The 26,800-nt window shown below is 56.3% G+C and overlaps 3 protein-coding genes across 6 annotated transcripts; 2 read left to right on the top strand and 1 right to left on the bottom strand.

The window, feature by feature from the left end:
* The first annotated feature begins 3,677 nt into the window (after nt 1–3,677).
* Nucleotides 3,678–9,718, top strand: EFEMP2 (EGF containing fibulin extracellular matrix protein 2). The gene is made up of 11 exons (XM_081154726.1): nt 3,678–3,810; nt 4,114–4,231; nt 4,475–4,523; nt 5,135–5,341; nt 5,897–6,019; nt 6,230–6,346; nt 6,499–6,618; nt 7,823–7,942; nt 8,030–8,156; nt 8,403–8,598; nt 9,422–9,718. Exons 2-11 carry the CDS (start codon nt 4,121–4,123, stop codon nt 9,581–9,583), a joined length of 1,332 nt encoding a protein of 443 aa, XP_081010852.1. The 5' UTR covers nt 3,678–3,810; nt 4,114–4,120; the 3' UTR covers nt 9,584–9,718.
* Nucleotides 9,719–10,368: 650 nt separating this feature from the next.
* On the bottom strand, nt 10,369–15,965 carry MUS81 (MUS81 structure-specific endonuclease subunit). Of its 4 annotated transcripts, none has more exons than XM_081154722.1 (16): nt 15,563–15,965; nt 15,352–15,481; nt 15,032–15,114; nt 14,431–14,529; nt 14,245–14,313; nt 14,000–14,085; nt 13,300–13,440; nt 13,011–13,106; nt 12,799–12,920; nt 12,608–12,705; nt 11,905–12,021; nt 11,716–11,811; nt 11,406–11,534; nt 11,225–11,328; nt 10,626–10,709; nt 10,369–10,533 (listed from the first exon to the last, which is right to left on the bottom strand). In XM_081154722.1, the coding sequence occupies exons 1-16, from the start codon at nt 15,695–15,697 to the stop codon at nt 10,467–10,469; spliced, it is 1,656 nt and encodes a 551-aa protein (XP_081010848.1). In that variant the 5' UTR covers nt 15,698–15,965; the 3' UTR covers nt 10,369–10,466. The 4 variants fall into 4 exon arrangements, with proteins under 4 accessions (XP_081010848.1, XP_081010851.1, XP_081010849.1 ...); XM_081154725.1 differs by having other exon boundaries at nt 15,352–15,440; XM_081154723.1 differs by lacking the exon at nt 11,406–11,534.
* A 2,019-nt stretch (nt 15,966–17,984) lies between these two features.
* On the top strand, nt 17,985–21,537 carry CFL1 (cofilin 1). Its single transcript, XM_081154721.1, has 4 exons — nt 17,985–18,185; nt 20,026–20,333; nt 20,594–20,670; nt 20,876–21,537. Exons 1-4 carry the CDS (start codon nt 18,183–18,185, stop codon nt 20,986–20,988), a joined length of 501 nt encoding a protein of 166 aa, XP_081010847.1. The 5' UTR covers nt 17,985–18,182; the 3' UTR covers nt 20,989–21,537.
* The last annotated feature ends 5,263 nt before the right edge of the window (nt 21,538–26,800 follow it).

The raw sequence follows: 26,800 nt of genomic DNA, 5'->3' as shown, positions 1-26,800 counted from the left end.
GTAGGTTGATGCTCAACTGCTGAGCCATGCCGGCTGGGCTGGGGAAACTTGCTCCTCCAACAAAGCTTAATTCAAGTGTCACCTCCAAGAAGCCTTCCCTGATCTCATCCTCTGATGTAACTTGCTGCCCTTGAGCCCCTGCAGTGCCTGCACCCCCTTGCATCTGCCCTCCAGCCACAGCAGAGGTGTCTGCAGTGCCTGTGTCCTCAGCGCCCAGGATGTGGCTGGCCACGGAGCAGGCTTGGTGGGTGGTACTGACTGAACAATTGGTTGTCATGGTCCGCCCCCTCCCCCCTGGTTTTTAAACAGGAAAGTGCAAATGGTGGGGCAAGTCCGGGAAACAGCAAGTGGCAGCTCCTGCCTCCTTTCGTTCTTCACTTCTGTCGCAATCTGGGTTGGGATGAAGGGGCAGAAAGATAGGATTGGCATTTTAGGGCAAGGCCAAAGCCTGTGAGGTCAAGGGCTGGGCAGGGGTGTTAATCCCTGTTACTGCTGCCTTGGTTCGAAGGGGTCCTTAGACTGGGGCTCCCCCTTATGAGCCTCCAGGCTGGGAACCCATGCCCAAGACCAGAGATGGGGGAGAAAATGGCTTTCTAGGGGAGCCATAGTGATGGGAGCGGGGGGGGGGGGGGGGGGGCGCGGGGGGGGAGGGTTCTGATCCTGGGATTCCTTTATTAGTGTGCTCACTACTTCATTTCTTCATTTATTAGGAATTTGCCCCATTTTGCTGCACCACCCTCACTCCCCCCTCGACAGTAAGCCAACAGACTCTTCTATTTGGAAAAAGAGCTGTGCTGTCTTTATTAAAACTCTGTAGACAGACTATCCATAGAGGGGCACCTGGCTCCCTGCTTCTAGATCCCAGTCATATGCCCCACGCTAGTCTTGGACTGTGTGTGACCTATGACTAAGGCCCCGTGTGTCAGCCTCAGAGCTGGAGGTCCCAGTGTGAGCACCAAAGGGGGGGTCATAAAATCTGTCTCTGTGGTGGTGGGGGTTGTGGAAACTTGGGGGAGGAGAGACTGGGGGTGTGGAGCTAGGTGGCCTTTCTCAATGATCCATTCCTTCCAGAACTCTTTGAATGTGATCCCTGCGAGGCCAGGAGATTTTAGTCTTTTTTGATCAGTGCTGTGTCCTTGGTGCCTAGCACAGAGCCTGGTCAGTGGTGGCCACTCAGTGAACATTTGTTGAATGAATGAATGAATTTCCCCACTTCCTCACTCATTCGTTCACTCACCTGTGCTAATCCTTCAGCTTGTGGCTGGCACCCGGTGAGGGCTGCGCCATGGGCTCAGGGGCCAACTGCCTGGGAGGAACTCATGACTTGGTAGGAGAGAGACATCAGCCGAGATGAGGCTTTGTGACCTAGTGTGGCAGGGATGAAGGCAGGGAAAGTTGTTAGGGTCACAGAGGTCATGAGAGGTGTTCTGAGGAGACAGCTCTGAGTGGCAGGTGCACTCAGGTCTAATAGTGCAAAGATGGAGGTTTGGGTCCAAGTTTGAGACACCAACTGTGCACCCAGCCATTCCCCTCTGGGCCTCCATTCCTCATCTCTAAGTGGCAGTGACAATTGCTTTGACCGGAGTGACACTGTGGAGCACCTTGGAACCTGGCTGGCACAAAGTAGGTGTTCGAATGGTGGGTCCTTAGTGCTCTACTGTGCGGCAAGGAGCCTTGTAGAGTCTTGTTATGTTCTTTTTTGGTTTGCTGTTATTTTTATTAGAGCCCAGAGTCTTGAATGTTTTTTTCTTTTTTGGTTTGTTACTGTTTTTATGTTTTATTAGAGCCCATAGAGTCTTAGAGTCAGAGGGACTTGAGTTCAAATCCTGTCCTTACCACTCTGGCTGTGCCTGGACAAATCTCAGCCTCTCATCTGTGAAAATGGCACCCCTTCCCTGGCTGGGCAGGAGGATTGCATGAGGGTACACGAGGATGCTGGCAATGGTTAGATCTTGAATACCAAGCGCTAATATTTTTATTATTTTATTATTTATTTTTTAAATATATCTTTATTGATTTCAGAGAGAGGAAAGGAGAGGGAGAGAGAGAGGTGGAAACATCAATGATGAGAGAGTCATTGATGGGCTGCCTCCTGCATGCCCCTGACTGGGGATGGAGCCCTCAACCCAGGCATGTGCCCTGACCGGGAATCGGAATCGAACCCCTATTGCCTGGATCCTAGGTCCATGCTTAGCTGGTGAGCTACGCCCTGCCGGGCCCATCATTTTTTAATCCATTTGTGAGTCGATGGAAATTAAATTGTTTCTACATTTTGGTTCTTATGAATGGTGTTGCTATGAAGAGGGTGTACAGATTTTTGTGTGTGAACATGTTTTCAGTTCCCCTGGGTATATGCCTAGGAGTGAAATTGCTGGGTCATGTAACATTTTGAGGACCTGCCATAATTTTCCCAAAGCGGGTCCAGCATCTTACCTTCCCACCCACATTGTATGAGGGCTCCAATTTCTCCATGTGCTCGCCAACACTTGTTAATATCTGTCTTTTTGGATTTAAACAGCTATTATCTTTAGCTTCCTCGCCCAAGCAGCTGGGGAGGATTTGGGGGTGGGGGAGACATTCTCCAGTTCACCCTGAACCCAGGGCTCACCTTGCGACCCACTTAAAGGTCCCTTCCTAGGCACGTCCCCTCCCAGGCACACCCTCCAGGACAGGGCTTCGTTAGGTCCGTGGTGAGAATAGGTTGGGAAGGGAGTGGGAAGCGGCTCGGCGGTTCCGCCTGCCCGGAGGCGGGGGATCCCTGGACACGCAGCCCTTCCCGTCTGGCTCCGCCCCGAGACGTGGGCAGGGCGGTGCCCGCCCCTTCCTGGGCGCAGCTCAGCCCCAACTCCTCCCCGACGGCGCTCCCTCCCCTCGGGGAGGAGGCGGAAACCCCGGGGGTACGCTGGTGGGAGGAGGGCCGGGAAGGCGCTGGCACAGGCCCCCGGCGTCTTGAACGCCCAAGGTTGGCCCTGCCCGCCTTTTCAGGGGCTTCCATTCATTCTGGGCCAAAAGGGAACTGCAGCCCCCGCCCCCAAACTGTTTAGCCTCGAGGACGGAGGGCTCGACAGTGTTGGAGTGAAGGGACCACCTGGCCGAAGATAGCCCTGGGGGTGGAGAGGAGAGGGGACAGAGATGAACAGCTCTGGGCCTGGGGGCGTCTCGCCCTTGGGCGAGGGTCTGGGGACCCCGAAGGAAGTTTTGGTATTTCCAGTGACTGTCCGGGCGCACAGAGTAACATTTTGGAGGGTCTAGATTGAGGAGCTGGTAGCCCCAGCATGAGGTTAGGTCTGGGTGCCCAGGATGACATTCTGGGAGGCGCAGGAAGAGTCCGGGGGCCCCTACATTAAGATGTGGGTGGGGTGCACAGGATGGAATTCGGGGGCGCAGATTAGGTAGGGTCTCGGTGCGCAGTGTGACATCCTGGGGTGCACAGAGTGAGGGCCTGAGGACTCCCGGTGAGTCTGGGCGCCTGGCATCAGGGCAGTGACCCCAGGATGGAGCTCTAGAGGACCCTGGCCCAGAGCCGGGAGGCGGCTCCGGGCGGCGCCGCGGGGGACCGGGTGGGGGCCTGCGGCCCGCCAGGGGCGGAGAAGCGGGGGGTCGGGGTCCCTCCCCTTGGCGCGGGCTCAGGAATCCGCTGAGGGGCGGGCGGAGGCGCCGGGGTGGGCCGCGCCGCGGCCGGCGGGCGGGGGGCGCTTCCTGGGGCCGCGCGTCCAGGGAGCTGCGCCGTCCGCCCGTGCGCCCGCCCGCAGGCACTGCCGGAGCCAGCCGAGCCGCCGGAGCCGCGGCCCGGGGGCGTCGCGGGCCCAAGTGAGTGGCGCTCGGGGGGGGAGGGCGCACGCCGAGTCTCGGCCCAGTCGGCGTCAGCGAGGAGCCAGAGGCCCGGTCCTCTGCCCGCGCCGCTGGGGGACCGGGCGGGGGCGGGGCGGCCCTGGGCGGGTGGGCCGCGAACCCCGGCCTGCGTGAGGAGTCCGCCTTCCGCCCTGGGAGACTTCTTGGTCCTAAATACGGGGTCCCGAGCGGGAGTCGGCTGGGGCCAGGGCTCTGAGTCCCGGTGCAGGGAGTGGGGGTGCCGTGGCAGAGGCACTCTGACCCCTGCCCACCACCTCCCAGCCCCAGGATGCTCCCGTTCGCCTCCTGCCTCCCCGGGTCTCTACTGCTCTGGGCGCTGCTGCTGTTGCTCTTGGGGGCAGCGTCTCCCCAGGATTCAGAGGAGCCCGACAGCTACACGGTGGGGACGTGGGGACCGTGGGGCCACTGGCCTGGGCTGGGCTGGGCTGGGCAGGGACACAGAGACCAGGATCCTGGGGTAGCTGCTGCTGGGGAAGATTCTCCCCTCCCCTGGTTGGTGGAGCAGCTGGGGCCATTGTTTGTAGCAGTCCCTGGAGGGTGGGTAGGTTCAGGGCCCTGGTCTTGGCCTGGTCAGTTTGAGGGGACAGCAGATGAACACTGGCCACCGCTGGTCCCCTTGTAGGAATGCACAGATGGCTATGAGTGGGACCCTGACAGCCAGCACTGCCGGGGTGAGTGTACTTGGGGGACAGACCCACCCCCAGGAACCGGGAAAGGGATTGCAACCCCAGCTCCAGGACCTGCAGCAGGAGGCCAATGGCCTGTCCTCTGCCCAGTTCTGTTTTGCCAAGGCCAGCTCTGCTTCTCTGGGGGCCAGCTCAGCTAGGGGTGGAGAAGCTGTCCAGGCCCCTCCTTCTCAGAGAAACCCAGGACACCCGGCCCCCATTTCTCAATAAGCAAGAGAGCAACAGGGCGCTGCCCTGAGGAGCACCTTCTCTAAGCACTCTCCTACCCAGCTGTGGCCCATCACATCCCAGGAGGGCAGTGTCTGCTGGGGTGGGTAAGGAGGCCTGCTCATCACTCTTGGGCTGAGCTTTGGGGAGGGATAGAAACTCTCTTAGGGACGAGAGAATGGGGGTGACTGTGGGAACAGCCATCCCACCATCAGCCCTGGCAGGTCCTGGGGAGGGGTCCTGGGCAGCCAGCCTTAGCTTGTTGAGCAGAAAGGGAAGGCCCTGCTGGGGTCACACAGCTTAGAGAAGGCCAAGCTGGGCTGTCACCTCCCAGCGCCTTCACAGCCAGCCCAGGAAACTGGCTGTGCCCAGCAGACCCCTCTCTGCAGATGTCAACGAGTGCCTGACCATCCCCGAGGCCTGCAAGGGGGAAATGAAGTGCATCAACCACTACGGGGGCTACTTGTGCCTGCCCCGCTCAGCTGCCATCATCAACGACCTGCATGGCGAGGGACCACCACCACCAGTGCCCCCTGCTCAACACTCCAACCCCTGCCCACCAGGCTATGAGCCTGATGAGCAAGAGAGCTGTGTGGGTAAGGGTCCCCCTGGCACAGAGGCTTCCAGTCCTACCAAGTGTCTATTACTGCATTTTAAAAACTCTGACTTCTCGTTCCTCCCTCGCTCAAAAGCCCCCTCAGAGTCATTGTGGTAACATCTGGACCCTTGCCCAGACCCTCACTTTGTGTGGGGCCTACCACATGGCCCCAGCTCCTGTTCCACTACCCTAGCCAGCCTTTGGGACCCTCCCCTCCATTGCTGCACACACACTGCAAGAGCTCTGCCTCTTAGCCTCTGCTCCCTTACCCCCTTCCTGGTCTGGCCTCACCCCTGGGCACTGTGGGCCTTGGAGGAGGGCCCTGGGATCAGCTCTCACAGGTTAGAGGTGCCTTTCCTGTTATCTCCCAGGCTGCTTGACTGTTATTTGTGCTGTTGGGAGGTTCTAATCCATATGTTCCTCTTTTGCGGGGTACATCACCCACATACCCATGTGAGTGGTTCCTGACCTGTGTGTCCTACAACATTGTGGTGTCTGTCATGTGGGGTGGTGCATGGGCTCCCGGGCAGGGGCTGAGTGGTGTCTCCTGCAGATGTGGATGAGTGTGCCCAGGCCCTGCACGACTGCCGTCCCAGCCAGCAGTGCCACAATCTGCCTGGTTCCTACCAGTGCACCTGCCCTGATGGCTACCGCAAGATTGGGCCTGAATGTGTGGGTGAGTCCTGGGGCAGCCTCACTAGTTCCTATCCTGTGCCCCTGGCCTGCCTCTCACCCTAGCACCTGATCCCCATTCTAACCCATCTTCAGGCGTTACCCCAGGCCCCTGCCACCTCTGTCATCAGACGCAGCACTGTATGGGTGTGTGCGAGTCCTGGCTGACCACGTGACTTCTGCCCTCTGCCCTCCTTCCCTACCTGCATCCTAGATATAGACGAGTGTCGCTACCGCTACTGCCAGCACCGCTGCGTGAACTTGCCCGGCTCTTTCCGTTGCCAGTGCGAGCCAGGCTTCCAGCTGGGGCCCAACAACCGCTCCTGTGTGGGTGAGGCTGGGCTGGGCCAGGCTTCTGGGTTCTGGGCAGGGTGGTGTGGTGTGGGGAGCTCCCTTCCTGACCAGCCCAGGTGAACAGCCGAAATGGGGGCTCTGGGCTGCTCCTTGGCTTTCACTCCTCTCGTTTTTTTCTGGCACCCCCAGATGTGAATGAATGTGACATGGGGGCTCCATGTGAGCAGCGTTGCTTCAACTCCTATGGGACCTTCCTGTGTCGCTGCAATCAGGGCTATGAGCTGCACCGGGATGGCTTCTCCTGCAGTGGTGAGAGCTCCACCCTGTCAGATGTTCCTCTGTTGGTCCCCCTGCATCATGCTGTGTCTCCTGCCACACAGTTTTCCATTTGATGCCTTCATGTCCCATTCATTCTGCACCCATGTACCTACTCCACCCCAGCTGGTTGCAGGGCACCTGCAGACCTGCCCACCACAATTCCCAGCCCAGTGGGGATGGCACAGAGGGGAGCAGTCAGGTCCCCACTGAGACTGAGCAAGGATGTGGGTGGCCCCCTCCCTTGGCAGTCAGGCTGACTTGCATTTGAATCCTGGATTATGACAAGTCACTCTTCTCTCTAAACTCATTTATTCATCTGTAAAATGGGTTGACTTGAGAACTAAGTGGGAAAATGACAACAGACAAGTTTTGTCAAGTCTCAAGCAGCAACACTTTCAAGTGAATACCATTTATCCAGAACCTTCCCTGTGCAGGGCACTTCCCTTACATATTTGGCCTTATTTAATCCTGCCAGTAATCCTATGAAGTAAGTATAATTTCTGCCTTTCTCTGCAAAATAAGGAAGTTAAACTGTCCTTCAAGGTTTGTTGAGAGGCTTACAATAAACTAGTAAGCATAAAGTCTTTCAACAAAGAGAGGTTAAGTGACTTGCCCAAGGTCACACAACTAGGGTGAGATGGGGCCAGGTGTCCATCCTGACTTCTCATGCCATGTCAACTGGCCACCTGCCCTGTTTATGTTATGCTTGCTGCCTAGTAAGGCCCCATGGTACCTAGCTCAGGGCTAAGCAGCATGAGGGAAACCCAAGTAGAAAACCTGGCTCCTGTGTGTGCAGATCACAGTTGGCAGGAGGTGACTGTGTGCTTGGGCTGATTGTGGGTTGCGGTAATTGAGCAAGTTATTGAAAATCAGAGCAGACTGGGCCCTCAAGGCTCAGCTAGTCTAACTTACTAATTTTATTGACAGGGAAATTGAGGTTTCCCAAACTCAGTCAGTAGGATTTAAAACCAGGCCTCTGCTGTTTTCATTAGTTTTGTCTTTCTGTCCGTGAGCTGGGCAGTCTGGGCAGAACTTTCTTTGAATTCTCTGTACCCCTACTGTGCTTTGCGTGGCTGTTTCATCCCCATCTTCCCATGCTCAGCCTTACATGGGGCTGGGCTCTCTCTGTAAACGTTTATGGGACGGAGTGGAGCGGATTGCCCTTGACCCAGGGCCCTCATCCCTATCTCCGCAGATATTGATGAGTGCAGCTACTCCAGTTACCTCTGCCAGTACCGCTGTGTCAACGAGCCCGGCCGCTTCTCCTGCCACTGCCCACAGGGCTACCAGCTGCTGGCTACGCGCCTCTGCCAAGGTACAGGCTGCCCAGGTGGAGTGGGCAGGGTGGTTTCAGGGGTTAGTGGCCTGATGTCCAGGTTCCAGCCCCTCTCCCCTGGCACAGACATTGACGAGTGTGAGTCCGGCACACACCAGTGCTCTGAGGCCCAAACCTGTATCAACTTCTATGGGGGCTACCGCTGTGTGGACACCAACCGCTGCGTGGAGCCCTATGTCCAGGTGTCTGACAAGTGAGTCAACTCGACGCCAACCCCCCCCACACACACACTACAACTCCCATTAGGCTCTGCAGCTGGCTGGTGTCTATTAGGGCTGGCAAGTACCCCGAGGCTTGATGGGAGTTGTAGTCCTTCATGACAAACATGCACACTGTTATAGGAGTGGGAGGATCCTTTTGGGATCCCTAATTTTGGGGGTGGGCCAAACTTGGGGAATGGGCTAGGACCTCATTCGTGTCCCCTTCTCGGGGCCCCTAGTCGCTGCCTCTGCCCAGCCTCCAACCCCCTGTGCCGGGAGCAGCCCTCGTCCATTGTGCACCGCTACATGAGTATCACCTCGGAGCGAAGTGTGCCCGCTGATGTGTTCCAGATCCAAGCAACCTCTGTTTACCCCGGTGCCTACAATGCCTTTCAGATCCGTGCCGGAAACTCGCAGGGGGACTTCTACATTAGGGTAAGGCTTGCCCCTAACCCTACCCCTCAAAGACATGCATAATCCAAAACTGAATTCCAGAAACCTTAAATAGGAGATTCAGTTATGCCACCATGCCCCGCCTATCCTCAAAACCCCACCCCAGGGAGGCAGAATTTCTGTAGAAAGGTCAGGGAGTTCTATATTCCCTTGGAACAAACTACAGATTGCTAAATATGCTTCTAATGAGACACTCAGACACTGGGGTTTGAGTCCCCCTACTGGTTTCGGTATCTGGCTCTAATTTCTCCACCCTTAGAATGTGACTGATATGAGAGGCATCCTGAGGTTACCCCCAGAGTCCATGAAGGGCAAGCAAGTGGAACTGGGCCTTAGAGTGACGCAGTGGCTTGGGGTCAGAGAATCAGCTCTGCTGGTGGAGCTGTTAGGAGGGAAAGGTCCAGGTGTGACTCAGTGAGAAGTTTGTTTTCTCTCTGAAATTGAAAGCTTTGAAGGGGAGTCAGCCTGCTCCAGGTCACCAAAGACCCCACCATTCCCCAAAGTCTCACACCTGGTCCGGAATCATCAGTTGACCCTGGTTAGACAAAAGAACTAGCTGGGAAGGGTGGGAAGAGCACCAATGGAAAAGTTGCGGGCAGGAGCCTTGGTGCAGGAGATGAGATGTTAAGAGTGTCACAGAATTGGATGACAGCCTGGGGCCACAGTCTGGCCAAGGCTCTTTCTTCACTTCATAGCCAACTGGTGAGGGCACAAAACATGGGGCAGGGAGATGATGCTGGCGGAGGGTTCGTGGCATGAAGGTTGATGCAATTTACATGTCCCCCCCACCCACTGTGCCCTGCAGCAAATCAACAATGTCAGCGCCATGCTGGTCCTCGCCAGGCCCGTGACGGGCCCACGAGAATATGTGTTGGACCTCGAGATGGTAACCATGAACTCCCTCATGAGCTACCGGGCCAGCTCTGTACTGAGACTCACCGTCTTCGTGGGGGCCTACACCTTCTGAGGAGTGGGGAGAGCTCTCGGAGGGGGAGGTCCCTGTAGCCAAGGAGCCTGGGGCTCAGGGAAGACCGTGTTCTGCTAAAAGGGAAGATACTATTGTGAAGGATAGAGAGAAAGGCAATAAAGGGAGAAAGAAGGAGTTCTGGTGGCTGAGGTGGGTGGGTGACACTGTAGTGAACCCTAGACTGGGGAAGGGGGCAGGCTCGTGGGAGGAGGGCCAAGTTCGCTTTAGCGTGTGTCAGCTCAGGCTGAGGGGACCCCATTGACGGAAGTTGGGAACTGTGTCCCCAAGGCGGGATTGGTCTACATACCATGGGCATCAGAATCACCCTGAGAAGGGAGGAGGTAATGAGGCTGCAGATTCCAGGCCCCAGCAGAGTTTTGGGCCTGGCTGGTTTGCAGGGAGCCTGAGAAATCCTGCCCTAGACAGTGCCAGGATGCTCTGGTTTCAGTCCTGCCTTTGCCTCAAACCACCAATTTGGACAAACCCTAGTAGCTCCCTGGGCCTCAGTTTTCCAATCCGTAAAATGAGGCAATTGAACTGTTAGTGCTTTTTAAACTTTCCGTTTCCAAGCTACAGACCCTTTTATCAAAGGAAACTGTATTTGATCAGGGATCCTCTTGATGATACAAACTATATTCAAAATTCCAGCACCTCACTGACTCCATATCCCTGCCAGTCTCAGTGCTCCATGAGAAAACTGGAAGGTCCCAAGGAGCTCAGTTTAAAAACCACCTGGATATTTTACAAGGCCTGGGGCCTGGCATCTCCTCCATAACACATAAAGCTGTAAGCACTTAGATTTTTATTGTAGCCCAAAAGATTCTGGTCAAAAAGCTGGCTAGCCTGGAAAGATGGGGGCTGGGGGTCCGTCTTGTGGTACAGCTCAGGTCAGGGGGCCAGAGCTGCAGTAGAGCTGAGACAAGGTTCTACTCAGAGCAGGCCCCAGATTCCTGCATGAAGAGAGAGGTTAATGAGGGTCAGGTCCTGGACCACAGCAACTTCGGTCCCAGCCATTCCCTTCAGATTCTGTCCCTTGCCTCACCTCTGTAGTCGTCCACACTTGACAGTGCTCAGCAGCATCTCCTGTTCCTTGGGGGTGGCACAGGCATCATAGGCGGCCAGTAGGCTGGGGATAGGGTGGGGCATTTGAATTTCTAAGGCTTGACAATGGCTGGCTGCTAGTCCATCTGGCCCGTGCTGGGCCAAGGTCATGGAAGACAGGCCAGGAAAGGGTCAGCACTGGTTAGAGTCAGAACCACTACCGCACTTCCTGAACCTGGTATTCAAGGCCCTGCTCCATCCCAATTGCCCTCCCTTCCTGCTCTTGCAAATGTTCTCTAAGTTCTTGGCCCAGTCTTTATGGCCCAACCCCTCCTCCAGGATGCCTTCTCTGTAGCACCAGGTGGAGTGTTTCCCTCCCTCTGCGGGCTCCCCCAACACCTGAGATACTGTCTGGTCCTTGCTGGCACTGTCTTCCTCACCACCCAACCTCCATGAACTCCCCAAGGTTCAGCTTAGTCTGTCCATCTTGGAGTCTGTGCAGCCCTCACAGAGCCAGACCCTCCACAGAGCACTGGTGAAGCTGAAGTCCATGAAGGGAGGGCAGGGGCACTGGACCCCAAGGGGCTCTGTGAGGCCTACCTGGCGGGGGTGCTGTACCGATCCACCAGGGCTGCTGCCTTCTCCCCACTCACTCCTCGCACCTGCATCAGCTGCCGGGCGAAAACCTCCTTCACAGACTGCGCCTGGGGTCATGGGAGGATTGTATTAGGGGTCATCTGAGGCTGGACCACATTAAGGAGGATCTGGGCAGAGGCAGTACCTTGTTTTTGATGGCTCCTGCGTTGAAGTCGTTGAAGGTGAGGAGTGAGCAGAGAGGATTTGGGGAGGATTCAGCCCCTGACTCAGTGTCGCCTGGGGTTCCCCAAGGGCGACTGCGCAGGGTATGGCCCTGAGGGGAAAGGGGACTGAGGCTAGGCCAGAGCTCTAGAGAAAACTCCCTAGCCAGTCCTTGCTGGATCCTAGACCCCAGTGGGCCAACCAGAGAAACAGGGATCTCACTCACTTTGCCTTCCTCGAGGGAGCACAGGGCCCGGGAAAGGGACCAGTACCAGACATGTGCACCTGCTCACCTGGTAGAGTCTCTCCAGGCCCCGTGTCAAGAGGGCCAGGTAGGCAGCTGACTCCTTAATGTCTGCTGTGCGCTTCACAAAGAAGCCATCAATGACCTGGGGAAGAGGAGCCAACAGAGGGAGGTGGCTCCTGGCCTGAGCCACAGACCATGGCGTCCCTACCAGCCTGGCCCTGATCTCCCAGCTCACCTGGGTGTTGGTGACAGCCTGCAGCAGTGTGCTCTCAGGAAGGCTGAGGTTGTGCACTGAGCCATGCTCCTCTACCAGGTATACTAGGCGCCCTAGGCCGCAGCGCTTCAGCCGGAACTAGGGAGGCAGAGAGGCGGGGGTGGGGGAGGGTGGGGGGGTGTCGGTCAGCCCTGGATGCCCCTCTGCTGGGCCATCCATCATGTCACACTCAACATCCTCATGGGTCCCTGGTTCTACCAATTCACTTTCTTGTCTTCCCTAGTCTTTCTACTTGTCTGAGTGGCCTCCACACCTATGTTCATGCTGTTACTTTTGCATGGAAAGCCTGTCCACCATCTTTAATGATGCCCATTCTTCAAGCCTCCCTCAGCCTATAGGTAGTCTAATTATGGGATCGGCCCAGGAGCCAGTACTGAGAAACAGTGGTCCCACTTCTGGAACTTTGGGCCTTGTTATGCCAGACGACAGGGGCTGGACACTCCAGGCGTCTTTAATACATTCCTCAACCAAGCCAGATACCCTGGACGGGCCCAAGGGGGTCTGATCTTGGGGCTGCTATGGAACAGCTCTAATGGGGTATGGCTGGAGTTGTGGGAACTCTGCCTTGAGGCTACTCAGAAGTGCCCCCTGGATTCCTCCTGGCTGAGGAGGAGACCCCAGAACAGACAGGAAATAGTGGGTTGGGTGAGGCTGGTAAAGGAACCTTCTGTTCCCGGAAGCGGCCATCAATGATGCTGCTACACAGGTCATCCAGCCGCTTGCGCTCCACGATGTGGTCCAGAACTAGTTCCCCAGGTTTTGCTGCCGAGAGGCCAAGAAGGGTCCTGTTGGCTCACGTCCCCTGACCCACCAGGCCCTGCCTCTGACACCTACCTGACTGTCCATACCCCTTACCTGGGTCTCTGGGCCTGGTCTCCTGTGCCACCCACACGAAGTCCCCAACATGCAGTTTGCGCACCATGTGGGTCACGTGCAGCCGCTGCAGCTGGCGGAGCAGCTCTAGCCTGTGCCCTGCCCTGGAATTGCAAGGTGGGAGGCTTAGGTCAGGGCAGGCCAGTGACACCCCCTAGCATCCTCTCCCTCACTTCCCCCCCTACCTCACTCACCCCTTGGCCTCGCCAACATCCACACACAACAGTACCCTGTATTCTCCAGACCTCAGCTCCAGTGGTGACTGCTGGACACTGCCTTCACTGGCGCCACTATGGGAGGGGGGGTTGGTGTGTGAGGGCAGAACCTCAGTGCCAAGGCAGTTTCCCTCCAAACCCAGTGGAAGTGGTGCAGACACAGCTTAGCTGTAGGCGATGGAGACAGGGGTGGGGTGTTGGCCTCATTTCTGGGACTCCTCCTGCTTCCCTTTTCTTCCCACCTCCCCCACCCCGCCCCCTTCCTCACAGCTCAGCTGAGGCTGATCCTGGCACTTTGGGCTCCTCCCCAGAGGGCACCTCTGGTGAAATGGGCACATTCAGTGAGCTCAGGCCCTCTGACTCAGCCAACTTCTGGGCCAGCTCCAGACCCTCCCGGGTCAGTGAGTACCTGGTAGGCAGAGGAGACAAACAGACCCCCCTTCTTCACTCATACCTGGCAGGCTCTTCTGCCTGCTCCCAGCTAGGCTGGCCTCACCACGCCCTTGGGGACACTTCACAAACAAGTCCAGCGGCTTCCACCCCCCACACCCCAGGCTGTGTTCTTGCCCCTCAGATCAGCTTCCTCTGGACCTCATGAGGGCCATTTCTCAAATCTGCAGTAAGTATGTCCCAGACAAACTTTCCTTTCTCCCAACTCTGTTTATACTGTTCCCTCCCTGGAATGCTTTCCTGCATCTCTACCCTCTGAATTCTAAGACATGTCAAATGCCATGTCCTCAGCAAAGCCTTTATGCTCCTCCAATAATCTGTGGCACCTCCCCCTCCCCACTGGGTCTCTCAGATCCTCCTGGTACTCCTCCCACAGTGTGGGCTCCTCAGGGCAAAGCCTCCCCCAAGTTCAACATTTTGAGGCCAAGGAATTGCTGGGTGACTACAGGCCCTACTCAGTAGAACATCATGCATGGTTCCCCCTCCCTGCCTCCTGCACCCCCTGTAGTTGGCCTCACCTGGCTGGCTGGTGTGTCCTGAAGACCAGGTTCCTATGGAGGAGGGAACGGAGGGCTGGCCAGGGTCGAGCACTCCCAGGGGCCACCTGTCCACAAAAGAGGAGACTTTTAGAGAGCCCCTGGTGCTGTCATATGTCCAATTCTCTGTGCCCCATGCCACTGCTTGCTCCCAAGGGCAGCCTCTGGTGGGTTCAGAGTCAGATCCAGAGCCACTTTGCCCCATCCTTCCCCACCTCAGTGCTCACCCCAGGAACCTCCAGGGCACACCTCTGCAGCAGCTCCTCCTTGGTTAGGAAGCTCTGGCCACTATGATTCTGTAACCAAGGCAGAAATATAACCAAGGGAGGTTCAGTGCCTGGGCCAGTCTCCTCCAGGAGCCTCATGCCCCACTACATTGGTTCTCCTGACTCTGGGTGTAGCTAGGCACTCACCAGGTGCTCTCTGTAGAGCAGCAGCAATACTGCTCGTGCTCCTGAGTGTTGAGCTGGCCAGTAGCTGCTAGAGCTTCCCACGTTGGGCTGGGATGGAACCTGAAAGGTACAGAGAGACTTTGAACACAAAAGCGCGAGCCACGCATTGTAAACTAAATTCCTGGTGGGGCAGAGGTTCAGGTTCTATCTCAGCAGGCGGAATGGCCCTGGATAAGTCACTCAGCTGTCTCTTGGGTTCCACACCTGTAAAACAGGCCAGATGATGGGATGATCCCCTGCAAAGCTGGGATGAGATGGAGAGTTGCAGGAAGGTGGTGTAATGGACCTGGTCCAGCCTCAGTTCTACCACCCACTGCAGGACAGAGGTGGTAACGCAAGAAAACTCAGTAACAGCAACTCACAATTTACTAGGCTTGGCTTGCTAATAGCTTGATCATGAAACTCTTCCAACTGACTCTGTTATCAATCAACATACTCATCTATAGGTGAGGAAACTAAGTATCAGAAATAATAACTCATTTGCCCAAGGCTAGGCATCACTGGTGGGGAGATCCACACATCTTACTCCTACTGCTCCCACTTTCCCTTGTCCCCTCCTCACTGGCATGGAAGAGTCCGGGACTTCCGCAGGTGGCCCTTCCCGGGTTGGATTCTCTGCTCCAGATGAACCTGGGGCATGATCACCTGCGGGGGCAGAAGAGAGTCAACCCTAGACCCCACGGAATCCAGCAGGTGGGAGGGTCTGGGACGCTGCCAGTTCATGTGGTAGCTGAGAGCAGTGAGGCTCTGAGACAGCCGGCCACTAGCCCAGGGTCATGCAGCAACTTGGGCAGCAGTGGGGAGTTAAGGTATCCCAGGTGGTTACGAAAGCTGCACCTGGGGAGTCACAGGGGACCACCGACCCCTGCCCCCAGCGCTCACCGCCCGATGATAGGTGCTGCTGCAGCCGCTGGTCCAGCATCCGGCAGAGCCCGTCTCCGAAATGCCGTAGGATCCTAGCTTCTTTGCCGCTGCGCAGGGGAAGTGGGTAACGCCGGAGTGAGCGCAGCGCCTGGAGGGGGTACCGGGTCAGGGCGGGCCTGGTCGTCGGGCTCTGCCAGCACCTACCCCATCAGGCGGGGCCCGGACCCACCTTTTGAAATACGAATTGTGTGCGGCGACCCCTGCTGGCTGCCTCGTCCCGCCATTCGGTCAGCCAGCTTACAAAGAGCGGGTTGGGGCAAATTGGCAGTGGGCGTTTCCGGCCCAGGCGGACCGGCGCCGCCATGAGCCCCAGGAATGGTCCTTTGGCGCCTCACGCAGGTGGGACTGGAACTCCAGTTCTGGACAAACGGAGGATTCGAACACCTGGCTCAGACCAGTGAGGGCGGGGCCTCTCCAAACACGGGGTCCGACGAGGGTCGCTAACTAGAGAGCCTCCAGCTGCCCTCTGCGTCCCGACTTTGAGACAATACTCTCCCTGCGGTCTTCCAGCAACCCCCCCCTCCGCCCCCCGCGCGCCTTCCAGCCTTTTGGACACGCCCCACCCCAGCTCTGGAGACTTGACCAGCCCCTTCCTCCCACCGCAGATTCTAGTGTAGGCGAGAGAAGGGAGGACAGCGCCCCCTGTGGCCCGGAGGGCTGGCTGAGGCGGCGCTCAACCAAGTAACCCGAGGCTGTCAGTTTCAGCCTCACCCTAGTGGAGGAGGCTGGGGAGAGAGAGTGGGCTTGCGAAGAGCAGGAGAGGTGGGGGGTGGCGGACGAACAGGTGCAGGTATATTCTCAGTAGAGATATCTAGAAAGGTATACAGAGCATAAGGACACAAAGGTAACACAGAAAGAGCTAAAGGACCTTCGGAGGAAATGGTGATCCGGAGCTGGGGTGGAGAAAACGACACGGCAGTGGGGGAGGGGTGCAGAAGTCGAGGACGTGCAGGGAAAGCCAAAGGACGGGGGGAGGGGGGGCAGTAAAAAAGGAACAAATAAGCAGTGCTGGGCAACCTGCCAGGTGGGGCGAGGGGTGGCTGAGATCCGCAGGTGGTTAGATTTGGAGGAGAAGGCTGGGGTTAAGAAGCCCGGACATGGGTGGAAGGGAACTTTAACGTTTTAGAGATTCATTGGACCCTCGGTTAGATTTAAGATGAAATCTATGCAAAGAGGTCCCATGCTGAGGGACAGTACATTCTTGTTTTAAATGTTTGGCAAATTCACGAAATGTTGAGCACAAGGGTCTTGTCTGGGTGTGTTGGAGCAGCCCCCAGCAATTATACCAGAACTAGCGAGGCGCTGGTCTAATTCGGCAGCTCCTTCAAACTCCGCCCAGCTGCCGCCCCACGCCCCCAGTCTACTCAGAATTCCCGCCTCCCTCCCGACGCTGCCTTATAAGGAGCCTCCAGCTAGCGTTAGGGTTGGTCCCGCCCCCTCTAGTCTCTTGTCCTAATAAGGACATCTAGGGCATCCCGCGGCTAGGGGCGGGCGAGAGTCTCCAGGGTAACAGCGGTATCCCCTTCCCCCGCCCCGTTGCTCTTGGAAACTCCAAGGCTTAAAAAAGGTGGAGCCAGCCGCTTCTGGCAGGGTCGCTATGAGAGGCTGGGGTCGAACTGTGGCCTTCACCTGGGGCTCCCGGTAGCTCGGTTGGTGGGTGGCGCGGCGCAAAGTCCCTGACTACAGCCCCCGGCATGCTCTGCGAGGTACCCCACTCCCGGGCATTGCTCCCCAGATCATGAAAACCAGGCTTCCACTTATGGGATCAACAGTCCTAGTTCCCCTGTTTGCGACCCTGTTTTCTCTGCCTGCACAATGTGAGGCGATGTTCATTGTTTAAAGCCAACAAAATCTTCCAGAATCCTCCACCTCAGTGTCTTTTTGTGAAGTTTATACTCCCACAGAGCTTGTCTCAATTTTTGTAGGTATTAAATTAACCATATTCCTGGTTATCAATTCGAGAACGAGATTCAAGTCTTATTTATCATCTATTTCCTCTTTTCGCTGTCTAGTAAAAGGCACATAATCCTTGAATGCACAACCCCCTACCCTTCTCCCTTCATTGCCTCGTGAATTTGCCAAACATTTAAAACAAGAGTAAAACTATTTTCAAAATTTCTCCTTGTAGCCTTTACCTTACTTCTTTCTCTTATTTTATTGAAGTTGTACATGGTCTCTTCTCAGGAGACAAGACTGGCTTCGCACATGGGAAGTGTTCAATGAATGTTTATTAGATTGTAGGCGCCTTATACCTGCGATTCTCCTTGCTCAAGGACTGGATTCCAGGAAATGAATAGTTGCTTCAATTAAAAAAAGAAAATACTAACTCAAATTTTTCAGACCAAGGGGCCCAAAAAGTGCCAAGACGGTTTTAGGAAAAACCGTTTCGCAACGGGGTGAAGAGCCGCAAAGTCTGGGCTCATTTTCGGGTCTGTTACGGAGCGCAGAAGCCTTTCTCAGTTCAGAGCGTTTCCTGGGAAATTCGGCCAATGGGAGCGCGCTCCGTGCCATAGCCCCGCCTCCCTTGGACTACATTTCCCAATATGCAAGGTGGCCGGCTGACGAAAAAGACAGTTACCCAGCGAGCCATAGGACCGAGCAAGACCCTCGAACTTCATTACCCGTCGGCCCGTAGAGGGAGCGCCGGAAGCCCGCCCCGCCCCTCATTGTGCGGCTCATACTAAACGGAAGGGGCCGGGAGAGGCCGCGTTCAGTCCGATCCTGGCAGCAGCTGCAGCGCTCTCATCTTTTTAGGCTCTTCTCGCTATCTCCTTTTCGCTTCCGGAAACATGGTGAGCGCCAGGCTACGGTGCCTGAGGGGAGGCAGCTGCGAATGGGTCGTCTGCGCGCGCGGGAGATAACTGAGGAGCGACGTCGGCACCCCCTCCCCCAGCTCTCAGGGCTGGATGAGGGTCTCTTGCTGAGGGGCGGTCGGCGCTGGGATGCGCGTGCGCGCCCGCGGGCGCTGGGGAGGGCCGGCTCCGACGTCGCTCGCGCGCCCCCTGGGCTCCTTTCCCCTCCCCCACCCCGCTGGTGCGCCCGCGCGGACACCGGCCGTGGGGGAGGGGTCCGGGGCGCGCGCGTGCCCGCCCCTCGCGGAGCAGCCTGTGTCGCGCGCTGCAATGGGGCCAAAGTGAGTCGACTCACGGGAACGCGCGTTCGACGGGAGCACGCGGTACTCAAACGACCCGGGGGCGGTGAAGGAAAAGCGCGCGAGCGGTCTGGCGCGCGCGCCCCACCCAAGGGCTGTTCCTGTCTGCGTGTTACCCTCCCTCGGCAGGCGGGTCTGTCCCGAGAGCAGGTGGTAGAGATGCCTGGGCTCAGGAGGGGCGGGGGCGGCGGGTCCGGGCGCAGGCCCCTGGGGTTAGAGGCTTGCACCGCGCTGCACTGAGCGTACACCGCAGAGGCCACGGCCCTGCTTTGGAGCGAGCCAGCTCGGAGAGCAAGCTGGGTTCTCCGCCCTGTACCCCCGGCAAAGGCTGGAACGGCGCTGTCGTCCGCGCGTGCGCACACGCTCAGGCCTGGCAGCTCGGCCCAAAACCCTGGAGGAACGGGGCTGTCGGCCTTCCCGGATGGGACCTGAGGGTGGAGCCGAGTTTAGGGAAGTGACCCAGGCGGGCACCGCCCGGAAACCACCCCGCCCCCTGTGTTCGGCTCGAGGGCTGCGAGAACCGAAGGCCGTGTAACTTGCCCAGTTTCCGGCCCGCAGCCGAGGGGGCTGATATGCCGGCCGGTAAAGGCGAGTCTCTGGGGTTGAGGCCCTGTAGGTGCTGCCCCTGGGTAGGGGTTTCTCTCACGAAGGAGTACGAGCCTAGTCGATCTCCTTTTCCCCGCCTACTCCGGAAGCGGCTGAGTCACGTGGCCCACTTCCTCTGCAGTTCCGGGGGGGGCGCTTCAGATTTCACCGTGGACAGTCGTTGCTTTTCCGGGTGTCCCCCAACACGACCCATAATAGAAGTCTAAAGAGCTCTGAGGGACCGTGGGCATTTGAGTATGGCCTGTATTTTTTCCAGAGGACAGAGAGTTGTCGGGTAGGGCCGTAATTAGGGGTTGTAATTCTTGCTTTAGTGTAGGAAGACCCCAGCAGAGAAAAGGATAATGTGTGTAATAACTGTATTGAGCAGTTCCATGAACTTGCTAGAACTGTTGAGCACTTTGGTGTCCCATCTAGCATTGTGGGGTGTCTGTGTCCCCTTCACCTATTTGAAGTTCTGAGTCAGCACTTTTATCCAAAAGCCGAGATTGAGTACTGTGAGTAGGAAACGATTCGGTAGCCTGTGGAGTCTTAATTCTGTGCTGACACTTCAGCCATGGCTCTGCTTCTCACAGGTCTTGCATGGGGGTCTTCCACAGCCTGTAACATGTCAGGGTGGGGAGGAATGATGCTGAGTTAGGTGATCTGAGGTCTCATCCATGGCTGCCATTCTTGGGTTGTGTCCCATCTAGTTCCTTTAACAGTGGCTTGGGTGGGACAGTAGGGTCACTTGCTTTGGGAAGGGGATTAATGACTTTGAGGCTGAAGACTATGCTATTTTGGCATCCAGACAGATATCCTAAGAGAGCAAATCAGGGACTTTGGAGGGGGGTCCCCGAAACCTTTTCCTTAGGAGATATGTGTGGCTTCTCTCCCAGGCCTCTGGTGTGGCTGTCTCTGATGGAGTCATCAAAGTGTTCAATGACATGAAGGTGCGCAAGTCCTCTACACCAGAGGAGGTGAAGAAGCGCAAGAAGGCGGTGCTCTTCTGCCTGAGTGAAGACAAGAAGAACATCATTCTGGAGGAGGGCAAGGAGATCCTGGTAGGTGATGTGGGCCAGACAGTAGACGACCCCTATGCCACCTTCGTCAAGATGCTGCCGGACAAAGACTGCCGCTACGCCCTGTATGACGCAACCTATGAGACCAAGGAGAGCAAGAAGGAGGACCTGGTGTTTATCTTCTGGTGAGCTCCTCATGCAGGCACTTCTTCCTGTCACCTGTCCTAGCTCTGCCCCAACCCCCTTTCTCAGGATGGGAACTCTGTGGCTCCTGGTTAACCAGAGCTGTGTGTTTTGGGGAGGAGGGAGAAAACTTGTCAGTGAGGAACTTGATAAAAACTTGAATGCCAGAACCAGCCCAACTATTTCTGGAAGTCATTTATACCTTGAGGACACTTCCTAGACTTGGAGGGGGCTTTGCTACAAGTTCTGTATTTCCCCCCAGGGCCCCTGAGTCTGCACCCCTTAAGAGCAAAATGATTTATGCCAGCTCCAAGGATGCCATCAAGAAGAAGCTGACAGGTAAGTGCCAGCATTGGTGGTGCCACATGTGTTGCTCAGGCCTTGGCTGCAGGGTGGGGTAACTGGCATGACAGAGGAGGTTCTGTCCCCTCTTCCCTGCCTGTTTGGAAGGTAACCTTGTCCCTTCATCTGTAACACCCCACCCCTGCCCCAAATCACCACCCAAGTGCTTCCTGTTCACAGATACCCCTATTCTTCCCCACAGGGATCAAGCATGAATTACAAGCAAACTGCTACGAGGAAGTCAAGGACCGCTGCACTCTGGCAGAAAAGCTGGGGGGCAGTGCTGTCATCTCCCTGGAGGGCAAGCCTTTGTGAGCCCCCTCCAACCCCCTGCCTGGAGCATCTGGCAGCCCCAGACCTGCCTGTGGGGGTTGCAGGCTGCCCCCTTCCTGCCAGACCGGAGGGGCTGGGGGGATCCCAGCAGGGGGAGGGCAGTCCCTTCACCCAGTTGCCAAACAGCCCCCCACCCCCTGGACCTTCCTCCTCCCTCTACCCCTGACGGTTCTGGCCTTCCCAAACCGCTTTTGATCTTTTGATTCCTCTTGGGTTGAAACAGACCAAGTCCCCTCACCCCAGGCACCCCAGTTGGGGGAGGGCCTGTATTTTTTTTAACGATACCCCAACTTCCCACCTATTCCTCTCCTTTCCCATGCTGCCAACTTCTAACCGCAATAGTGACTCTGTGCTCGTCTGTTTAGTTCTATGTATAAATGGAATGTTGTGGAGATGACCCCTCCTCACACCGCCTGATTCCCCTCCCCTTTCCCACCTGGTCATGGCCACTCATGGAAACAAGACCAGTAAGGGACCTTCAGTTAAAAAAAAAAGAAAAAGAAAAAAACAACAATAAAAATGCTCACTTAATAGGACGTTTGCTTCAGGATTGGGGCCCAGGGGACCCTGTGGGGGTAGTAGGTGAGGAGAATGAGCAGCTTCTCTCTGTGCCCTACCTCCACCCAGCACCACACCCTTATCTGGTCTCAGGGACTGTCCAAGTCTCCCTTCTGACAGTTGCCACTCATTATACAGGTGGTGCCACAGCTGGCATAAGACTGGCTATTTAGGAGGTACCTGGGCCAGGGCATGTCTGCAGGGGGCCCTCCAGCAGAAGGGGCTTTATGCCTGAACTTACTCATTCTGTAGCCTTGCCCCTGGTGGGCCCGTTTTCTGAGTCCCTGCTCAGTCCTTCCTAGGTGTGGGCTGTGAGATTGTGAGTCACAGATTACCTCTTGAGCTACTTTATCCACCTTGAGCTATTTTTGCTCTTTTCTCTACCTTCCCTGGATGGCTGACTCATTTATGAGGGCTGGGTCCAGTGGCTGCTGTGAGTCAATCCAAGTTGAGCCTTTGGCCTGCTGTAGATGTGGCTGGAGTCCAGGGTGGGGCTAACCAGGTGGAGCGCAGGACTTCAGACCCAGGTGTCTTGGGCTCCACCTCCCTGTTTAATCAAGGGGGTGTTGGCTAGAGATTCAGGCCTTTTGCCAGCATAGTTGCAGCCTCTCCAGCCTGTACTTTGGGCTTTAACCTGTCCAACAGGTAAAGATACCCTAGAAGTCTGGCACTAGGGGTGATAATGTGGGATTTATTCCCCCCACCCCAATATAAAAGCGCTTAAGAGTTGGAGCTGGTTCATTGGAGCTTGCCAGTATCTGGGAGGCAGGAAGCAGTAATTCCATTTTACTGTTTAGGAAATGGGTATAGAGGATTTGTGATTTGTCTTATGTATGTGATCCATGCCTTGAAGATTGCTCCTGGGTTCCAAGTACTGGGTCTTGCACCTTCCCATGGAGAGTAAGTTGGTGTTCTGGAAAATGGCCAAGGATGCGGTAAGGTGTTCCCCCAGGATCTGGTCTCCATAGTGTCCTGGTAGAGGGTGTGCCTGGTGGGCCCTGAAGTGGAAGTGAGGATAAAGCAGGCGTCTTTGTTACAAAACCAGGCTCTTTATTTGTGGACAGACTGGGGACAGCGGAACTCAGGCCAGTAGGTGGGTGGAGGCTGTCCTTCAGCCCCCTGTGGGAGAGGTCAGGGACCCTGGGCCCCCCCAGGTTCGGGCTCTGTTTACCTGTGGACAAGTAGGGTGCCCATGCTACCCTATCCTCTTGCAGGGCCTGGCACCTGGGGGACTTGGGCATGGCTAGTGGCTGCTGTGGGTGCAGGAGGAGGCATCTAGCTGGGGTGGGAGGTCTGGAAAGCTTGTCATTATGTGTCCCACAGCAGGCTTTGGCTGCTCTTAAGGCTCCCCTTTGAGGGTGGCAAGGGTGTTCCAGAGAAGCATTGTGATACTCTGCAGAGGAGAAAGGTCCTAGATGCCCCTGGCCTGTGCCACCATGCTCCCTGAGACAGTACTGCTCTTCATGTATCTCGAATAACTGTCCCCACCCTCCCCTCATCTTTGTCCTCAGCAGTAACAGCTGCCATTTATTGAGGGCTGAGTTACTGTTGATAGGGGCAGGGTCTGGCCCAAAGCGGGGAAACGTGGCCCTAAGCCTCAGCTGGGACTGCTCAAAGCTGCTCTCAGACACTTGGAAAGAACCTAGTGGGGTGGGAGGTGAGGAAGTAGAAAGAAGGCTCAGTGAGGCTGTAGGGATCACCTTGGCATGTTTGAACTCCAGCACTGCCAACTCAATGAGGTTCTTAAAGAGGACTTGAAGCCCATGAGTTCTGGAGAAGAATGGGAACCCTAGCAGGGTAGGCAGCCCAGTGGCAGAGGCTCCAAGGCCATGGTCTCACCCTGCTTGCCTGAGTCAGGGAGAGGTGTTCAAAGCGCTGGCAGCACAGTTGCTGGTGGCTTTCAGTAGTCCAAACCTCCTGGTTCCTGGTGCGTGCCTTGCCACAGGTACAGCAGGTCCTGGGGCCAGCAGGGATACAGGATCAGTTTCCCCTCACCCCGGTCACCTACTTTCCCTCCTTGGTTGCTGCAGTCCCACTGGCCTCTAGCTCAGGTCTGCTCTGGGGCCACCTCTCACCTTGGCTGCTTGTGAGTCTCCCATGTAGTATCCATGTAGTGTGTCTGACAGCTTCAGGTCCTCCTCTGAGGCCACTGAATCCCAAAGGTGGGGGCTGGGGTGGGAGCTTGTTGAGCAGCTAAGGGTTGGGGGGTTGCTACTCACCTAAATATGCAGCATAACTTGATAGCAACTCCAGGTCAAACCCTGATGCTCAGGGCTAGGGAAGGTTTTACGGAGGAGGTGGATCTGATCTGGATCTTGGGGTTGAGTCAGAATTAGACAATAGCCAAAGGCTTTGCAGGTGTGCAAGCTTGGTATTGCTCGGAACCAGGAGTTCAGTGGGGGTACTTGGACCACAGTGGCCAGTTTGTGCTTTGTGTCATGGGCAGTTTCTGGAGGGGGCAGAGTCACTGAAGGGTCTTGAGTAGGGAAGAGATGTAGTCCAACACATTTTAGGAAGATTGGCACACTCCAGTGACTTTCTTGGAAAAGAGTTCAGAAAGAGTGGGTCTGGGGTAGGATGTTGGCAGCACAGTGCAGCCTGCCAGAGGTGCGTGGCACATCCTTGTAAATACCTCGCCAAGCCCAGTTCCCACCCTCCTCCCCCATCACACATGTGGCTGGATCCCTGTCTCTACTCCACCTCTTTATTAAACTAGTCTGGAGGGTAAGTCCAGGGAATCATGAACATGAATGTTCCAAAATTATCCTGGGCTTGGATCTTTCCCAGGATTCTTTCCTGCAGAGGATCCTTGTGTGGCCTCAACACAGAAGGCAGTACTCACCCTTATTCTTCAAAGAGCTCTGCCAATTTGAGGAAGCTCCTAGGAGGCAGTGGGGAGGAGTTAGGGCAGGGGCCTTTGGTGGGTGCTTAAAGCCTCCCCTGTCCTTACCCTGCCCTTGGGGGAATCTCCCTCCTGTATCCCAAATCCCAGGAGGCACCTCTGCAACTCCCACCTAGAGCAGATATATTGGCTTCCACAGTGACCCCTCGTGGGCACACACAGTGTAACAGGCATAGGGAAAGGGCAGGAAGGGTAACTTCCTGTGTTCCCAGACTGCTCAGCGCAACTGAGATAGGGATATAATTGTCTGCCAGGCCTGTTGGGTACAGCTCTCCATCCGAGCCCATTGGTCTGCATGTCAGGCCCCACCCCTGGTGTTTGTGGCCAGGGACAGACACAGGGCATTTCCTGCTCTCCTGGGGAACCACCAGGAAGAGGAGGCAGGGAATCCAGGGCCCCTTGGGCCCTGTGTACACTTGCGGGAGTGCATGACTAGGTCTGCCCATGGGCAGGCATCCCAGATGCAGGGGTGGTGCTCCAGCAGGAAGGTCCTCTCATGCTCAAAGAAGTCATCTACCTCCTAAGGGAGTAAGATAAGACCCGCTTACACCAAGTTGCCAGGAGCATGGCACCATGGACAACCAGGGGTGGTATATAATCTTCCTCTAGGTCAGGCCCCACCAGTGGCTTCCCTCCCACAGCCACCCTGAGCCTCAATCTTTGCTGTGGATTTGATGCCCTGGTTTGAATCCAGAAAGCGGCCTCAGCTTTATCTGCAGACTTCACAATAGTCCTCGGAAAAACCCCAAGGACCTCTTTCTTGTTCTTTCCTCTGACATTCAGCTGAGGCACACGTGGGAAGGGTATATTGGAGTGGGTATTTGCACCTCCCACCCCAGACACATGCCACTCTGACGAGAGGCTTGAGCCCACCTAGAGCCCTGTCTCCCACCCCCAGGGGTGACCCCTGCCCTCTGGCCCAGCTGACATCCTGGCTATATTCCAAAAAGACAAAGTTGTGGCCTTGCTGCAGGGTGGGGTGGGCTGCCAGGCGTTGCAGAAAGACTTCATGCATCGCAACTGTCTTAAAGCTAGCCAAGTACTACTCCCTGCAGAGAACAGCAGGCAGCTCAAGGGCCCTGCTTAGTTCTGATCATCCTGCCCCTTGCCCCCTCAGCAGCGCTGAGGTCAGAGTCAGGGTCCCTTAACATCCATAGGGGATAGTCAGGGCTCCCAGGAGAGGGCTGGGCTTTGTCATCAACAAGGAAAAGTGGCACTCATGCTTCTAGCTCCTGCTTCATTTTGACAAACTTCCTGAGTTGTCGTCCTCACCCAACTTCTGCAGCTTTTCCCTTGAAGCCTCAAAATCTAGCTTTGGTGGAGCTGGGGGAAATCTGCTCAAAGGAGGGATAGAGCTGGGAGACCTCTCAATTGATGAGAAGACCATCACCCACACCCAGAAGCCTGACCCAGCCGTCCATCCTCACCCCGACACCCAGACCTGCCCCTGGCAGCCCAGCTCACCCTGCCCCTCCTCACGATGAGGCTGGCTTACTCCCTGTTTCCCACATGGGTGTCGTGTAGCCAGATGAACTACTCGTGCTGTGGTGCCACTGAGAACTCGGTCTGGGCAAAGTGAGGAAGGCAGCTTTGGAGGCCCAGAGCCTGTCTGAAGTGTCTCTCCTCCCCTCCCCAAACCCTGCATCAAGCTTCCTGTGCACCCACTTTTGGGGCTCCCCAATCCCACATCCCAGGTGAGGCCCAGTTGGTGCTCAGGTATCCATTATTTGAGGCTAGCAGACAGAGGACAGTTAGGACTTGGGGCCTTAGGCAAAGGTGATCAGACTAGGCAAGATACTCGCAAAAAAACACACCTATTTCTCAGAGGGGCTTGGGGCAGGAGCCAGGTTGAGGAATGGCCCAAAGGCTGTGATGGCATCTGCCCACCTCCCCCTGCCCTCCCCCACGGGGAGCAGAGGCTGAGGGAAGCAGGTTCTTCAGGCTCCTGAAGCTTCCTGTGACAGCCGTCTGAACTGTCCCCTCCTTATGCAGCCTCACCTTGGTTTGAATGAATTTCACCTTGTCTCACTTGCTACTGCATCAGAGATCTCCACCTGTAAGGAGATGTCTCCCTGCGGGTCCACTAATAAGGACGAGGGCTGTGGGGGAGGGGAGGTCCCATCCTCCATGCAGGCTTCTGGTCCTCCTGCTGAACCCACCTCAGCAGCATTACTTCCATAGTGCCCCAGGGTCACAAGCTGCCCCCAGAGGGATCCTGAAGTCACTGCTCATGACTTTACAATGACCACAACACTTTCCCACCTTCCCCTCTGGAATAGGCAGAATTCTTTCCATTTCATAGATGTGGAAGCTGAGACCCCGAGAGAGGTGAAA

The sequence above is a fragment of the Miniopterus schreibersii genome (genome assembly GCF_964146895.1).
Source record: "Miniopterus schreibersii genome assembly, chromosome: 12".
Taxonomy (NCBI): domain Eukaryota; kingdom Metazoa; phylum Chordata; class Mammalia; order Chiroptera; family Miniopteridae; genus Miniopterus; species Miniopterus schreibersii.
Note: the sequence above shows the minus strand (reverse complement) of the source record. Positions and strands in the feature narration are given on the sequence as shown.

Excerpts from the sequence above, each read along its gene's own strand:
- EFEMP2 (XM_081154726.1), top strand. The coding sequence starts at position 4,121 with ATGCTCCCGTTCGCCTCCTGCCTCCCCGGGTCTCTACTGCTCTGGGCG. Across the intron at positions 4,232-4,474 it reads AGGAGCCCGACAGCTACACG|GAATGCACAGATGGCTATGA; the intron begins GTGGGGACGTGG and ends GTCCCCTTGTAG. Across the intron at positions 8,599-9,421 it reads AGGGGGACTTCTACATTAGG|CAAATCAACAATGTCAGCGC; the intron begins GTAAGGCTTGCC and ends TGTGCCCTGCAG.
- CFL1 (XM_081154721.1), top strand. Across the intron at positions 20,334-20,593 it reads GACCTGGTGTTTATCTTCTG|GGCCCCTGAGTCTGCACCCC; the intron begins GTGAGCTCCTCA and ends ATTTCCCCCCAG. Across the intron at positions 20,671-20,875 it reads CATCAAGAAGAAGCTGACAG|GGATCAAGCATGAATTACAA; the intron begins GTAAGTGCCAGC and ends TCTTCCCCACAG.
- MUS81 (XM_081154722.1), bottom strand. The coding sequence starts at position 15,697 with ATGGCGGCGCCGGTCCGCCTGGGCCGGAAACGCCCACTGCCAATTTGC. Across the intron at positions 14,086-14,244 it reads GTGCCCTGGAGGTTCCTGGG|GTGGCCCCTGGGAGTGCTCG; the intron begins GTGAGCACTGAG and ends TTTTGTGGACAG. Across the intron at positions 10,534-10,625 it reads AAGTGTGGACGACTACAGAG|GAATCTGGGGCCTGCTCTGA; the intron begins GTGAGGCAAGGG and ends CTCTTCATGCAG.